Here is a 16,781-nt window from a genome sequence, read left to right on the forward strand (position 1 = left end):
TGACAAATCAGTAGGGTATACAAATTCGTTTGAGGGTCCAAAAGCGCCCTCCAGCGAATTTTTGAAATTCGTGAATATTGGAAAATTCATTAAAATTTGGTGAGAATTTCGCTAAATTTACTCGGTAAAATCCAGTAGAATCGATATTCGGTACCAGCTCGAATTCAACCAAAAACCAATCGAAATACACCAAAAATTTATCAAATTCTCCACATTTTGAATGAATTCATCGAAAGATGGTCGAGTTTTCCAATTTACCTAGCGCATTTCTCAAATTTCAATGAAGTTCAACAAAAAAACCAAAAAAACAACTCTTATAAATCAATAAAATGGAGCCACGAGAATTGCTAGCCGACCGGAATTAACATTCCATTACCGTCAAGGAAACGAACAGGGATACAACTGGGAGTCGAACCATAGCTCGATCAATACATCACAACCACCGCCCAAGGATCACAGCACAGAACTACGGATCTCTTATCCCTCTGCAACGCCAAAGCAAAAGCACAGCACAGGGAACCGGAAAGAACAAGCAGCGGCAGCACCCAGCAGCAGCAGCGGACGAGGGACGGGACGCGCTCAGCCGCCGAATCCGTAGAGGGTGCGTCCCTGGCGCTTGAGCGCGTAGACGACGTCCATGGCGGTGACGGTCTTGCGGCGGGCGTGCTCGGTGTAGGTGACGGCGTCGCGGATAACGTTCTCGAGGAAGATCTTGAGCACGCCGCGGGTCTCCTCGTAGATGAGCCCGGAGATACGCTTCACGCCTCCCCTCCTCGCCAGCCTCCGGATCGCCGGCTTCGTGATCCCCTGGATGTTGTCGCGGAGCACCTTGCGGTGGCGCTTTGCCCCGCCCTTGCCGAGCCCCTTGCCACCCTTGCCGCGCCCAGACATCGCCGCCGGAGAGAAAGAAGACTCTGCTGCTGCTGTTGCTGCTACGAGGGGTTTGGTGCTTTCGAATTGGAATTCACCGGGGAGGATTGCTGCGGTGGAGAGGTGAATTTGGGTGGATTTTATAGGGGAAATTTGGGTGGATTTTAGGAGGGAGTGAGGGAGATGGGGAAATTTGCGTGGGGGTTTGGGCGGGAGGATTTGGGGAATGGTTTGGTTGGATGGGTGCGTGTGAGACGTCGGATCTGGTTGGAGGGTGGGATGGGTTCGGCGGAGGGTTTCCATGGATCGGTGAGGTGGAGGGCGCGTAGGGGCTGATCCGTGGGTGTGAGATTTGTAGGCGTCGGATTTGATCGGACGATGAAGGTCTTGTTAGCTGGGGTGGGGGCGGATCGATGACCTGGCAATGGTTTTGGGGCGGCTAGCGTGTCTACCCAGGGCTTTGCTGGATGCCAATAGCACAACTGCACAAGGGCTGCTGAGTTGATGGGACCACAGATCACTTTTTTTTTACCAATAACTTTTTGGATATAACACAATTTATATATGTGCTTTTGACCACTATTTTATACTATTATATATTTATAAAAGCTAATAAATTTATAAGATTATAAAAATATTTTTTACACATTTATACACATATAATTTTTATGTTTTTTGATTAAATATTTTAAAAGTTAAACCGCATCTTGCCTAAAACATCGAATATTTGTTACTGGAGACTTGAAGTGAGCATCAGGCTTTCAAAGTTAGCCAACAAACTTGTTTTATCACGCATGAACCAGCTATAGAGGACGAGTAGGGGTTGGTTTTCGTATATATACTCCCTACATTTTTTATTAATTGACAATTTTGAAATTTATAAACTCCTTCTGTTTCTTTATGAATTGACACTTTGAACTAAAAATTTTATTTGCAAAAACTTGGACATTTCATGCTTCGCAATACACGTTTTCCACACTTCCCCAAAATGCCCCTAGTGACAAGACCATCTTCTTCATTTTTTAACTCATTACACGTGGGTGAGATGATATTGTAGGGCATTTTAGTCAAGTTTTTTTTCGAACTATGATTGTATAGTTATGCGCGAGTCAAATTTATCACGGATAGATTATTCTTTATGGAAACATAGTTCATTCCATTAACCTAAGAGCCACGGTCAAATGTTACCCACCTTCTGCGGAGTAAAACTAACCCATATGCAGATGTCATGATCCAATCCAGCCTAGTGCATGGGGTGACATATTGAACTCCCTAGGATAAAACAAAAAATGAACCTTGTTTAGGACCAAGATAAATAGAAGGCGATTTTCATATTTTGGAACACGTACAGTAGATGCAAGAAAGGCCAACATGTATGAAGAAATTGGAGCAAGCAGCACCGGTCCTTTTTCAAGTAAACTGCATTATGAAACCCATAGCTTGCCACATGGGAGCAAGCAGGCCGTAGAACTAGAATTTGGACTCGCAAACCGTTGTTTAACAGAATACTACGGTTCGGACTTCCTTTGCTAGTAAAGCGAACCGAATTATTTTGCTGCTATTCTGAAACATGCATTATTTCAATGTTATACAACTAAATTTGTATTTTATTTTTATAAGGAAGTAGCACAAGTAATAGGCATGACAATGAAATTTCATCCAACATGTAATTACTATGTTACTACTCCGATGAGATCTTCCAAGAGGCTAAGGGCAATTTATACAATCGTGGTGTAGCATAGCTTCGTCGCTATTCAGGATAGCCCGCATAGCCACAGCACTGCTAAAATCGCGATTTAAACCATTGCTCGTATGTATTTGCATCGACATTTCTCTCGCCGGTTCACTTGAGGGCTAGTCTCTGATCCAATAGCATCACAATTGCATGGCCAACTAGGCAGAAGCACCCATAGTTCTTTGAGAAATCAGAACATCACATGCGTGCACGGCCCATCCCTAGCCACGCTACAACGACGAGCCGCAAACCTCCGTCCCCAACCGTGCACAACAACCAGGAAACCCATGTTGCCGCACACCTAGCAGCGCTTCTCCAAGCCCACACCACCAGAGGAGGCTGAGCGAGTGCAACAGCTCTGGAGGAGGCCTGGCGAACACAGTACCACTAGTGAGCGTCTTCAATGGAGCACCGCCGTCGAAGGAGGCCGAGTGAGCACAACACCGGCGCCATTGGCGTGACTTTCGCGCGACTACTCCAGCGCAGCCTTCACCCGCCACGCTAGAGCACAAGGTCAGAAGGTGGCCGCCAGACCCGGCTGCCCTGACGGAACCAACGACAAAAGTGTGGTCTATAATTGTTGGATTGGAGTCTTGATTTTGTGGACCTAGAAATAGTGTCCGAGCTTACGAGAGGCCATCATAATGGTGTATAGTAGCTTCTGAGCCTGTGGGTACTGAGCCTTCGCATCGTGTAGGATCTCACTGACGTAGTACACTGGTCGCTGAAGAGCTTCTCGCTCGACAACTAGTATCACGCTCGTGACCTGTGGGATAGCTGCAACATAGAGCAAGAGCTCCTCGTTTGGTCGAGGTGCGGTCAGCCAGGAGGGGAGGAGAGGTGCCTTTTTAGATCTTGGAGGGTCGTTTCCGCTTCTGGGGTCCACCAGAAGTGGTCGCTCTTCTTTAGGAGCTTGAAAAGTGACATCCCATTCTCTCCAAGCATTGAGATGAACTTGCTCAAAGCTGCCACACATTCTGTTAGTTTCTGAACTTCTTTTAGCCTGGTCGAGGATTTTATTCAATCGATGGCTCTAATCATGTCAGGGTTTGCCTCTATTCCTTGACTGGAAAAGAGGAACCTGAGCAACTTCCATGATAGGACTCCAAATGTGCACTTCTCAGGGTTCAGCTTCATGTAATTCTTCTGAAGGTGGTCGAACAGTTTCCTAGAGGCCTGCAACTAGGTCATCCCTGATTCTACTCTTTACAACCACATCATCAACATACGCTTCGATGTTTCTACCGAGCTATGGTCAAAGAATGAGATGAATACTGGTAAGTGGCACCGGTGCTTTTTAAACCAAAAGGCATTTTTACATCGCAAAAGACCCTAAAGGGTGTCATAAAAGAAGTCTTATCCTCGTCTTTTCTATGCATGCTAATCTGGTGGTACACCGAACGGACATCTAAGAAGCTTAGAAGATCACAGCCAACAGTTGAGTCAACAAGCTGGTTGATCCAGGGTAGAGGGAAGAGATCTTTCGGGCACACCTTGCTGAGGTCGGTGAAGTTGATGCACATCCTCCACTTACCATTGTGTTTTTGAACCATGACTGGGTTAGACAACCAATCTAGGTACTGTATTTCTCGGATGAAGCCCGCTCTTAGGAACTTATTGATGTCCTTATGAAGTGCTTCCTTTTGGTCGGCTGCGAACTGACGCACTTTTTGTTTGACTGGTCGCGCGTCAGGTCTCATTGACAATTTGTGCGCAATCACGTACCTAAGGACTCCGGGAATATCAAACATACTCCATGAAAAAATGTTCGCGTTCGCCCGAAGAAAGTGATGAGTGCGAATTCCTATTTAGGGCCCATGTCGGCCCCTATCTGGATCGTCCTGGTTGGGTTAGAGTCGTCAAGGCAAATTTTCTTAAGCCGCTCATCCTGGCTAGTGGCAACGTGAACCTTCACTTGACATCCACTAGGCGTAGCGTTCTCTGGCTACGACCCGAGGAGTTAGCTCGACCAAGTCGAGGCTCATATTGTCATAGTGCAGGGGCATCTTTGCTTTGCCAAAGATGGTGATGGCCCGGTCAGACCAGGGATCTTGATCGCCTGATATGCGTAGTGGTAGACGGCCATGAACTGTGCCATCGCTAGTCCCCTAGGATAGCGTTATAAGCGGTCCCGAAGTCTCTCACATCAAACAGGACCATTCCGGTCCTGAAGTTACTTGGTGAGCCGAAGGTGACTGGTAGCTCGATCTGCCCCAAAGGCTTAGCAGAAGAGCCTAGGATAATACCAAAAAAGGGGAGGTAGTTTCAACAAGCCCCTTGGGATTTGCGAGACATCCAATGCATCGGCGAAGAGGAGGTTGATGGAGCTTCCTCCATTGATCAGCACACGACCAAATCGGATGTTTTGAATGGTGGGTTCGACCAGAATAGGGTAACAACTAGGTCTCTTGACACTCGTGGGGTGGTCGAGCTGACTGAAGGTGAGGGGCACCTCTGACCACTTCAGACGTGGGCTTGGACCCGGCGTGGTCGCCCACACCTCTTTGACCATCGACTTGTATTCTCTGCTCAAGGAATATGTCGCGGTGCCCCTGAAGATGTGGTGGACCATGTGATTAGCCTCCTGGTATCCTAGTGCCGACTGGTCGAGGTCGGCCCCATTCTCACCATCCTTGTTGTGCCTAGATTTACGTTCTCCAAGCTCCTTCTCGATGATGTCCCGCACGACCTTACACTCGATCATGTCGTGGGCATCTGTGCAATGGATTGGGCAGTAGCCATGACCCTTCCTCCCCTCATTTTTTTGAAGCACCAGCGTGGTTGGCCGGTCTGCTCGACTGCCAAGACGTCAGACGGTCCTTCCTTGCATTTGTTCTTCTTTTTCTCCTTTCGACCGATCCCTTTGGAGGAGGCGGGCTGGTCAGAGGTCGGTCATGACCTGGTGTCAATCTGACAATCTTGGGCCTCCACGTCCTATGCACACTTATCTGCGAGCTCGAAGAGCTCGGTAGTGCTTCAGATTTCCTTGGTGGCCACCTTCTCAATCATCTTTTGGTGTTTGACCCCTCTCTTGAATGCTATGACCATACATTCACCTGTGATCCTTGAAATGATGTTTTGGCTCTCAGTGAAGCATCGGATGAATTCTTGCAACGAATCACCTTGTCGCTGCCTGACTTGGTACAGGTCATCCTCGACCCCAGGTCGGGTATAGGTCCCCTGAAAGTTGGCGACAAACTGGTGCAAATCCCCCAGGAGTGAACCAACTAGCGAGGGAGGTTCATAAGCTAGGATCGGGTTGAACCGGTCAAGGTGGTCGTGAAATAGTTGACCATAACTTTTCTGTGAGCTCCCTTGATCTGCACTATGGTGGTGTAGATCTGCAGGAACTCCTCTGGATTGGTTGAGCCATCATACTTTTTGGCTAGAATCGGTCGGATCTTGTCCAGCCAGCTCATCTCTCGCAACCGGGCTGATAGGGTGTTGCACCCTGTTATGTAATGGGGAGTCATCCGCTGATGGGCGACAGCGCATGCTCAGGGAGATGGACGATGGTCACACTGTCCTGGGGAGGGGATGGAAGAATCTGATGCCTCTCTGTGTGGGGGAGGCAAGTGGTAGGGTTGCTTGCCCTTGTCATGCTCTCGTCAGGCGTGGTCCTCCTGCTCTCGGATGGCCATCTAGCTCTGGATCACGTTGCGGAGGTCATATTGACGCAGAGAGTCGCGTAGGTCAGAGGGTCAGGTTTCCCAACGTGCGCAGGGGTCTCCAAGCACTCCCCATTACCAAGGGAGGATGAGATATTTCCTGCCATTAGGACTGCCACAATTCTTAGCGATCGTGACCTTCACCAGCCCTAGCGACGAACATGGTGTTTGCCGTCGCAGTTTGGCATCAGACGGTCTCAACCAGGAGGGCGAGGTCACGCAACCATGATGCTATAGACAAACCCTCTGGTACTGGTACCGGTGGGTGGCTAAAAAGCATTCGTACGGTCTGCAGATTCTATGCAGGTGTCATGGCCTCTTAGTCGAGTTGCTAAGCGCGAAGTGGCGACATATCGCGAGGGGAGAGCCCTCAACATTTGTGCGGCGTGATAGCCTTGGTGACGATGCCACCAAGGACTGTGTTCTCGGCGGCAACTCCTCCAGGCAATGCTGTGGTGGTTGGGGTTGTGCCAAAGCGTCCCCGTGTCCGACGCCGGTCTAGTTCCCCTCTGGGTGTGTGGCCTGGGGATCATTGCCGGCACTCGGAACACGAGAGTCTCCGCTGCACCCTGTTGCATGAACTGTCATGCAAACTTCCCGTTGAGCCTCGGAGCCTTCGGTTTTGATTTGGTGTCCCATTCCTAGAGTACACCGGGCTCATCTAAGTCCTACCCCATGACGAACACCTCGCGATGACTGGGGTCCTCAGAATGGGACTCAACAGTTGCCGTGGATCCAACCATGGATAATCCAATCTAATCTCTAACACTTTTTGAAATGCAGAAACACGCCCCTACCTTGCACGCCAACTGTCGTGGGTTAGTCCCTGACAATGATTCTGTGGTGTACCAATCGATAGGCGCGTGAACAACGTTTGCGGCTTGCATGTGTTTGTGATGTACTTAAGAATACATGGGTTATCAAGGTTCAGGCCTCCTGAATGATAACAACCCTACGTCCTATGTATTTTATTATCAGTGTTTGTAAATTGGTTATAGATGAGTCCCCTTTTTGCTAGACCCATTCTCCTCTTTATATATAAGAGAAGGAGAACTTACAAGTGGACCTTTTTCCGCTAACCCATACCTAGCTAGATGTACTTTTCTTAGGCCATCATCGTGTAGAGTGTGTGCACCGCACCTTGCACCGATGGTACTACAGAGCTCGTCCCATCCTCTTGGGCGCCTCCATCTTACCTTATCTCGGTAGCCCTGCTGGTCCCCTCACCATGCATGGTAAGCTCATCTGCCAAGCTATTCCGTTCTAGCCTTCTGTGAGTCTGCCTGCAAACTCATCCACCTATCCGGTCATTCTGCAGACCCTATCCCATCTGTGCGTGGTGCTAAGTCGGTCCACAACACCCCATTGTAGCAAAAATAGCCTTACTAGACCATGATTATGATTTAGTGATTAATGACAATATAGTAATTGGGACTAACATGTTTGTCAAGAATATATGTTAGTAGGTCTCATAAAACATCAAGAAGCCACCACAACTGGGATAAAGTTTGATTGAATTAGAGAAGTCCCAAGAGAATTGACCACACTGGATGGTCCGGTGCTTTGTGTGCTGAACTCACTGGAGTGTTTCTAACAAAGGGGGAGAAGGCTGAGGACCTCAACGGATAGTCCGGTGATCTGCATTGGGTAACACCAAAGTATTTCCTGTAGAGAAGATGCAAGTGCAGAAGACTGAAGATCAACCCACAGGATAGTCCGGTGCTTGGTTTGTGCACACCGGAGTATAGCACTAGAGCATTTCTTGCACAGGCAACTGCAAGTGTTGAAGAATGAAGAACAACCCATCGGAAGGTCCGGTGTTTTGAAGATGAATGCACCGAAGCATTTTATACTGAGAGGTTGCAAAGGCTCGGATGGTTCAAGATAACTCATCGGAAGGTCCGGTAATAGATTTGAAGGCACACCAGAGTGCTCGATGTTACCTGAAAGTGCATCTAGACCCCATAAGTGGGTTTTAGCTTATTGATGACAAAACGATTAAGGATCTAATATGTTTATCTAAGTCTTGAACAGGTCTAAGTCTAAATTGAGAAGACATATGACGATTGACGCCATTCGAAAAGAAAAGAGAAGCAACGAGGAGTACTCAATAGGATTTAAATTTCTCTATTTTTGAAATTGAGTCTAGGATAGCCGCTCTATTAAGAGGGTTGCATTCGATTGCTTGTTTAGTGTCTCAATGCTCAAGATATCCTTTAGAACCAATAAGTTGAGAGACACACTAAACCACGGACACCAGGATGTTAGATAGAAGTTCACTGAGTCCGGAGTCTGCGGTGTTCACCGGATACTCCAGTACTCAGTATTTAGTTCGGAGTCTCTGAGTTAGACTCCAGCAGAGGGTTCTCGGTTCCATTTTATTTTTTAATTGTTCGGAGTCTCCGGTGTTCACCGGATACTCCGGTAGTTGGTGAGTTTTAAGGCAGGGGTCTCCGAGGGAGACTCCGCCAGAGGTCGATCGGTTAGGCATTTATTTTTGTTGAAAAAGACCGGAGTCTCTGGTGTTCACCGGATACTCCGGTAGGAGAAAATGTTTTTACCGGAGTCTCCGAGGGAGACTCCGGCAAGGGTGGCTCGGTTAATATTTACTCTTTTGATAAAAAGGACTGGAGTCTCCAATGTTCACTGGATACTCCGGTACCTGGAGAAGCCGGAGGGTCCGGTAAGTCTCCGAACTTAGTCTGAGTAGCAGCCCTGTCAGGACTGGAGACTCCGGTGTTCACCGGAGACTCTGGTAACTTAACAGAACTGTAACGGCTAGTTTTGACACAGTTCTGTGACCGTTCTGACGCCGTTTTGAAATTGAGACCGGATACTCCGATGTTCACCGTATACTTTGGGTTAGGTCTGTCAGAACAGTAACAGCTAGTTTTTGAGAGAGGGCTATATATACTTCCACACCCCATGGCATTAAATGCTTGCTGTTGCTGCTGAACTCTACACTCCTAGAGCTTTCCAAGAGCATTCAAAATCCCTCCAACCATCTCTAATGCTAAGATTTGCGAAAATTTAGTGAGTTTGGGTTTAGAGTGAGATTAAGGCACTTGAGCATTGAGTTCTTCATCGAGCATTCGCTGTGATTTTTTCTCTTGGAGCTTTGTGCTTATATACAGCGAGGCGTTGTCCGTAGAGCACCCAATCTTTGTGGAGTGCCACAAGAAGTTTGTAATCGACTTCAAATTGAGTAAGGAAATTCTAGCTTGATCTTTGTGGTCGCTAGAAGAGGATAGGGTTGGAAAAGACCCGGCTCTTTGTGAGCTCCTCAACGGAGACGTAGGCATTTCTTTGTGAGGTGGTCGAACTCCGAGATAATCCCTTGTGTTCTTATTTGTGCAATTTACTTAATTGTGTAGCTTTGAGAATTTACATATAAATTATCTTAGTGATCATCTTGCTAGTATTTATTGTTGTTTAAGCTTTGTGATATCTAGTAGACTTAGTATCACCTTTAGATTCTACCTGCTCGCTTTAATTCTTAATTATTCTTGAAATCATGTATAGACCGGAGATTCCGGACCAGACTGGATACTTCGGTCTGACCGGAGTATCCGACCTTCACCGGAGTATTCGGCAGCTTTTAATCCGCTGTTTATTTTTAATTTTCAGAAAAGCCTATTCACCCCCCCTGTATGCACTTTCATTAACAGAGGCTTTGAGTGGAAGTCCAACGGCTAGTTTCTGAGGTTGTACTCACCGGATGAGTCGGTGTTAATACTACTATTCTCACTGGATCATCCGGTGTTAACAACTTTTCTGAGCCATTGATCGTTGTGACGTTTGGGTTTGTGCTCTTGATAGGCTTAACATCCTAGAATTGAGACATCCGGGGTTGGGTTGGATACTCATAGCGCTCCACTTTTCAATTGCACAAATTTTCTCTATTGGAAAATTCTAATGTCTTGTTATTTGCAAGCTAAGGGTCTAGATGTTTGTAGAGTCACCAAGGTAGGGATGAGACCTCACATCACCAACAAGAAGAGGCAATTAGATACATTGACGAAGAATATCCTTTTATCATTTTAAATATTGATGCATTTAATCGTGTTTATTCTCTCGCTAATGACATGTACTCACGTTCGAATATTCTTGTCAATAAGATCAATAGGCTAGGTTTGACGCTAATTGACAATGATCAAGTGATGAGAAAAATACTTCAAGCTCTTCTTTCAAAGTACACGTTGATAGTCTTCATCATCTACGACAACAAGGACATCAAGAAGATAACTCCAAGTTAAGTGCTCGGTAAGATCACCGTTCATGAGATAACCATAAGCATGAGGGTGGAAGCCTCTTCCTTATCCGATGCCAAGAACCTTGTTCTCACAAGCAAGTAAGCAACATGCCCACAAATGAAGGCGAATATGAGGAGGCAAGAGTAAGAGTCAAGCACAAGCGAAGATGATAGTGATCAAAATAAAAAGAGCGATGAAGAGGATGATCAAAGCACATCAAGTGATGAAAAAAATTGACCCCAAGATGGCCAAACTCTTCTCAAAGATAGAGAAGAATATGAAGAGAACCAATACCAATATTGATCATCCTATCTCCATTGAAGATTTGGTCAACACAATTGATTATATTAGAAAGAGAAGAATACCAAGAAATAAGAGGGGGACAAGGGGAAGAGCCAAAGTATTTGCAAGCATGAGAAGATGGGTGAGTGAAGATGAAGATTCAAGCTCAAGTAATAAGAGCTTCGCCACCCACTCATCCAAGAGAAGCTCTTCTTCAAGGTCGTCATCACGTAAGCTATTATCACATAAGTATCTTATGGTCAAAGGTATGTATAGCGATATAAGTGATGATGAATCTGATGATGATTCTCCCTCCTATGATGAACTCATTCATTTGATCAATGAGCAGCGTCCTTAAGAAATAATCAAAAGAGCTAAAGAAATTCAATGCACTCAATAACATTCATGCTACCTTTGTTTTTAATTATGAATAATTATTGAGAAAATTTAATTTGTTAAACAAAGAGCATGATGAGCTTAAGGCCAAATTTGAGTACATTGAATCTCAAACTAAGTTCCATTTGGAGCAATCTACCTCTATATTTAATTTCAATCATAAGATAGATGCTTATACTTCTTATGATGATTTAATTGATTTATCTAGCTCACCTCTTTACAATGAGATATGTGTTGAGAATGTTCTTATAGAACCATATAATGAACTCATTGCATAAGAAAATGATGAGATCAAGTAATAAGTGGAAAAACTCAAAAAGGACTTGGCAAGATTAAAAGGGTAAGGACCATATCCAACCTCCTAAAGATAACCATGCTACCATGTTAAAGAAGCTTGCGTAGAGATCCACCTTGACATGCTTCAAATGTCATAATGAAGGTCGCAAGTCCTTTCAATGCAATCAAGTCAAAGAAGGAGATAAGGAGAAGAAGAAGATCATGTATGTCTCCAATAAGACCTCAAATATCTACACCAAGTCCAACTATAAAACCAAGACCAAGGGTAACCACAACAAGCTCAAAAAAAGAAAAATGGCAAGGTGGTTGCACAGATGATTGGAAGAAATGACCGGGAGTGGAATCAACTCATTGGAGTATCTAAGGAAGTCATCACCAATGTGAAGGATCCACAATCAATTTGGTTCCAAAGAAGACTTGAAGCCTTAAGTGGCTATGAGAATTTGGAGACTTAGCTCGAAAAATGAAGTGAAGGTTCAAGCAAAGAAGCCAAATGTATAAGATTGGGCGCTTTGCTTATGATCATGATCGACATATACTTAAATCCCCATCCAAAGGTAATGAGGTAATGATAGCTATACTTTTGTTCATGTTTTTTGAACTATTGCCTTGTCTAAGATTGCATATGCATATTTTAATTTATTGCAATACATAGTGTAGGTTTTCATATAGTAGGTTGTTTGTGTTTATCTCTTTTTTTATGAGCAACCTACATGATTTATTAGTTGTAAGTTTCTTCCATAGCACTAGTTTCACAATTGATACCTTCTATGTGTGCCATGAATCAATCTATAGGGTACCATTCCCATTACTATTAATGACAAGTGCTTATATCTCTCAAGTATTTAAAACTTGTATGTACACATTTAGGGGGAGCATACCCTATGGGTTGTGATTTTAATTCTAACATGTGTTGCTAGATATATCTTTTGTAGTTTTATGGAGAAATCAACATGTCCCTAGAGGTATGCAATTCTTAATTGCTTAAATTGATATTATTGTTAATTTATTTCTATATTTAATCTATCTCCATGCATGATATGACTTAAACTTCCTTTCTCTACTTATTATCTAGATATGCATATATTGCTACATTTCTATATGTGGTATTCACAAGTAAGTCTCATTATATGTACACATATATAATAGGGGGATTATATTATATTATGTGAGTTTCATGAATTATGATCCTTGTTTGTCTTGTTCAATCGATATCAATGCCTTATATCCTTACAATTGGTATATCTTTTTAATCGGTATCATTTCATTGGATCATAATTTATGAAGCTCTCTCTCATGTGCTCTAACACTTTTCCTCAAATTCAACATGTGTTTGTAGCCCTTTTTAAGATTGTTAATAAAGGGGAAGAAGTTTGATGACCAAAGCAAGATACAAGATGTCTAGGAATGCCGAAGTTGATAAAGAGGGAGAAGAATAAGATACAATAAGCAACATAAGGCACCTAGGTTGATAAAGGGGAGAAGCTCTTGCATAAGTCAATCAAAGGAGACAGTGGCAATGGAGAAAGGCGGAGACACAACATAGGGGTAGGGAGAAGGCTGTGAATCTCATCGAATAGTCAGGTGATCTACACTAGGTAACATCGGAGTGTTTCCTGTAGAGAAGAATGCAAGTGTAGAATACTGAAGATCAACCCACCGGATGGTCCGATGCTTGGTTTGGGCACACCGGAGCATTTCTTGCGAAGACGACTACAAGTGTCACCTGAAGGTTCAATGCTCTGAAGATGAATGCACTGAAATATTTTACACAGAGAGGCTGGAAAGGCTCGGATGGTTCAAGATAACTCACCGAAAGGTCCAGTGATGTATTTGAAGGCACATCGGAGTGTCTAGCGTTCTCAGAGGCTTTGAGTGAAAGTCCAACAGCTAGTTTCTGAGGTTGTACTCACCGGATGATCCGGTGTTAGTACTACTGTTCTCGCTGGATCATCCGGCGTTTTTTCTAAGTCGTTGGGAAAACGGTTAGTTGGTGGGTTTGATGCTATAAATATACATCCACTCATTTATTTAAAGGTGTGGCATGCTGCTGGAGTCTAGAGAAAGCTCATATACACTTGAGAAGACATTTAAGCCACTAAAGTGCTTAAAGTGATCATCCAAGGTAATTAAGCATAAGATTAGAGAGTGTTTAGTGCTTATAGGTTTAGAGTGAGTTGTAGCTAGGTACTGCAGCTTGTAGCTAAGATTAGAGTGAGTTGTAGCTAGCGTATATCGAGTGGTACGCCGACACCTTGAAGTCTTAGTGACTCGCCGACATTTTAGGTCTTAGTGGTTTAAGCTTGTTGACCCACTGACTTAGTGTGGAACGATGACAATACACGTGTATGGGACGAGGAGACCCTTATCTTGGTGGTTCAAGCTCCAAAGTGATCACGACGGTAAGTGATCGGAAGAGAGACTAGTGATGATACCTTGTCTTGGTAGCTTGATATCTCATCGTGCTTGAGATCATGTCTTGGTGACTTGGTAGCTCAATAGTCGTGACCAAAAGAGACTTGACGTCCGTGAGCATATCCTTTGTGGAGCTCCAACATAGACTAGGGATAACATTTATACTATCGATACCATGAGATAAAAATACCTTGGGTCGAGTTTGTCTCTCTACCCTATTTACGTTTCCGCATTTATATACTTGCAATTTACCTAGCCAGAGTAGATTGCAATCCTCTTAAGCGATGGAGTAGACACACTAGATAAAGCTAGAGTATATTTAGATATAAATTAATACAGATTTATCTTATAAAGTTATTGGAGGCAATCTAATTTAGATTTCTAAGTGTCCTAATTCACCTCCTCTCTTAGGTCGTCATCGTTCCTCACACCCACTCCGTAGCAATTAATGGTACATGACGGGGCACTGCCTATCTGCGTCGGCCACAACTTTATTTGCTGGAGGAGGAGCCTTAAAAAGAAAAATACTTGAGTATATATAAATAAATGTGACTTAGACAGGTTAGATCCGGATGTCCCACGACCAACAAGGGTTGATCGTAGTATCACATTAAATCGCAAGAAGGCTGGTCGCGCAAGTCTTACGCTAGTCGTGCGAGCAAGGACTAGTCGCACGATGGACTAGGGTTCAGGGAATATCCCCGCCGGACACCATACCTATGTAGGGCCCTTTAGCCATGATACCGCTTACTTAATACTCCGACAAGCCTATCTGAATTTCTGAATTCCATACCATCTTAGGTAACAAACTAGGCACCATGCTCTCTCCGTAGAAAAAAAACCCACCGAATATAAGATTATTGCATACACATGCTACGATCACCAATTACATCAATTACATATTACCATACACATATTCATATAGAACATGTATGACGATATATTACACACATATCTACTTCCATCTGAGCATTGTTCAATTCGCTTTGATGGCATAAATGACCCGAATCTCCAGTCCATTGATTCTTCCATAAGAAAAGGGGCAAGTTTGATCAAGTCCAGAACAACCTGATGAGATGAGCTTGATTAATAGAGCCATTGGTGCGGGAGACAGCGGAAGAGAGGCAGACTGTTGAGACATACCCACACTAACTTAGATCTGAGCACAGAGAAGCTCGTAGCTGTCCGACGATCGCCTCTTCACGCCAAAAGAGTAGTCAGAGCTTTTTTTCCCGGGCGAGGGAGCGAGCAGAGGCGTGAGCGAGGGAACCTGCAGCGTCTCGCGCCCATCTTTTTTGCCTCGTCTCTGACTGATCCGAACCGAGTAGCGAGCGACGTTCGTGGGCCGAGTAGCGACCGAGCGAGCGCAGCCGTTGGATTTCTAACGGACGTCCATCATGGACTCGTCGACCCTCTAACATAAAAATATATCAGAGGAACCGGCTCGTACAAAATCAAACCATCCACGAATGGGGCTATTGCTTTTTTTGCCACCTACCAGATAGCACCTTTCAAGTGGCCTTTTCAGAGAGCTCTCGAGCGGAGACGAACCGAAGACGACTGAGGTGACTCCAAGACGAATGATGAACGGCTGGCCCCCTCTCCCCGACGACCTGCTGGCCTCGGCGGAGAAGGATGGCCTGACCTCCTGGTGGTTAGTACTAAGTATATTTAGTAGTTAGCTTACTTTCTTATCTAGTTGTTACGTTAATTTTATAGTTTTTCTCAATGAATTTTATTATAGATCCACCGGTGCTTTTGTCCCTCCATGATTTCTCCTCTGAGAAGAATTCAGAGAGGTTCTTTTGTCCTTTGACTTGCCGGCTTGCCATTTTGGCTCCTCCAGTTTAACTTGGCAGCGGCAATCAGGGAAGCTACGGGGTGTTACAGACTGAAAACTGTGTACGTATTGTTATGTAATCTTTAGATTTCTGATTGTACCGACAATGATCGAATAAAGTCACATCGTTTTAAAAAACAGATAGCACCTTCCAAAATGCCATCATACCAAAACTTCACTCCCAAATGCCACCCCGTCCTGCATATAAGTGACCAGCGGATGAACAGTAACAGCTAGAACAGTACCTAGCACTAAAAAACAGTGCCGAGAGCTAAAAATCTTGTTTAATTCGAACTAAAAAAATACCAAAAATGTGTCAATTTTTTACATGCTTTATAATTTATAAGCAACCTATTTTTAACTAAATTCACCTAAAAATCTTGTGTAGTATTCAAACTAAAATTCCCCAAATGTGCTATTTTTGCAATTTCCAGTAATTTTTAAGGCATCACAAAAATTCCCAAAAAATATGAAAAAATTCACTAATATTCCTCTAATGTGATTTACCAATTTCTAAAATTATGTTTCACCCTAGATTATAAGGTGAAAAAGTAAGTTACTTTGTAATGCCTATTTATTATAATGCGATATACTAATTTATTAGTAACGCTTATTACAAAGAAACTTACTTTTTCACCTTATAACCTAGTATAAGAGATAATTTTAAAAATTAGTACATAACATTATAAGAATATTAGTGATTTTTTTTTCAAATTTTTGAGAATTTTTGTAAGGCCTTAAAAATTACTATAAGTTGCAAAAGTAACACATTTTGAGAATTTTAGTTTAAATTCTACACAAGATTTTTTTAGTGAATTCAGTTAAAATGAATTTTATAATGAATTATAAGCATATACAAAATCAAGACATTTTTTGACTTTTTTTAGTTTGAATTATACAAGATTTTTGGCTTAATTACTGTTCTTAGCACTCGGTTACTGTTTATCCGCTGGTCACTGACACTTGGTACCGGGTGACATTTGATAGGCATTTTGGAGGGTGACCTGCGGTAGGGTGGTAAAAAA

General features: G+C 43.8%; 1 protein-coding gene across 1 annotated transcript; it reads right to left on the reverse strand.

The window, feature by feature from the left end:
- Nucleotides 1-344: 344 nt before the first annotated feature.
- On the reverse strand, nucleotides 345-1,110 carry LOC133919525 (histone H4). The gene has a single exon (XM_062363945.1). The coding sequence runs from the start codon at nucleotides 889-891 to the stop codon at nucleotides 580-582; it is 312 nt and encodes a 103-aa protein (XP_062219929.1). The 5' UTR covers nucleotides 892-1,110; the 3' UTR covers nucleotides 345-579.
- Between the last annotated feature and the right edge of the window lie 15,671 nt (nucleotides 1,111-16,781).

Source organism: Phragmites australis, chromosome 5 (genome assembly GCF_958298935.1).
Source record: "Phragmites australis chromosome 5, lpPhrAust1.1, whole genome shotgun sequence".
Lineage (NCBI taxonomy): Eukaryota > Viridiplantae > Streptophyta > Magnoliopsida > Poales > Poaceae > Phragmites > Phragmites australis.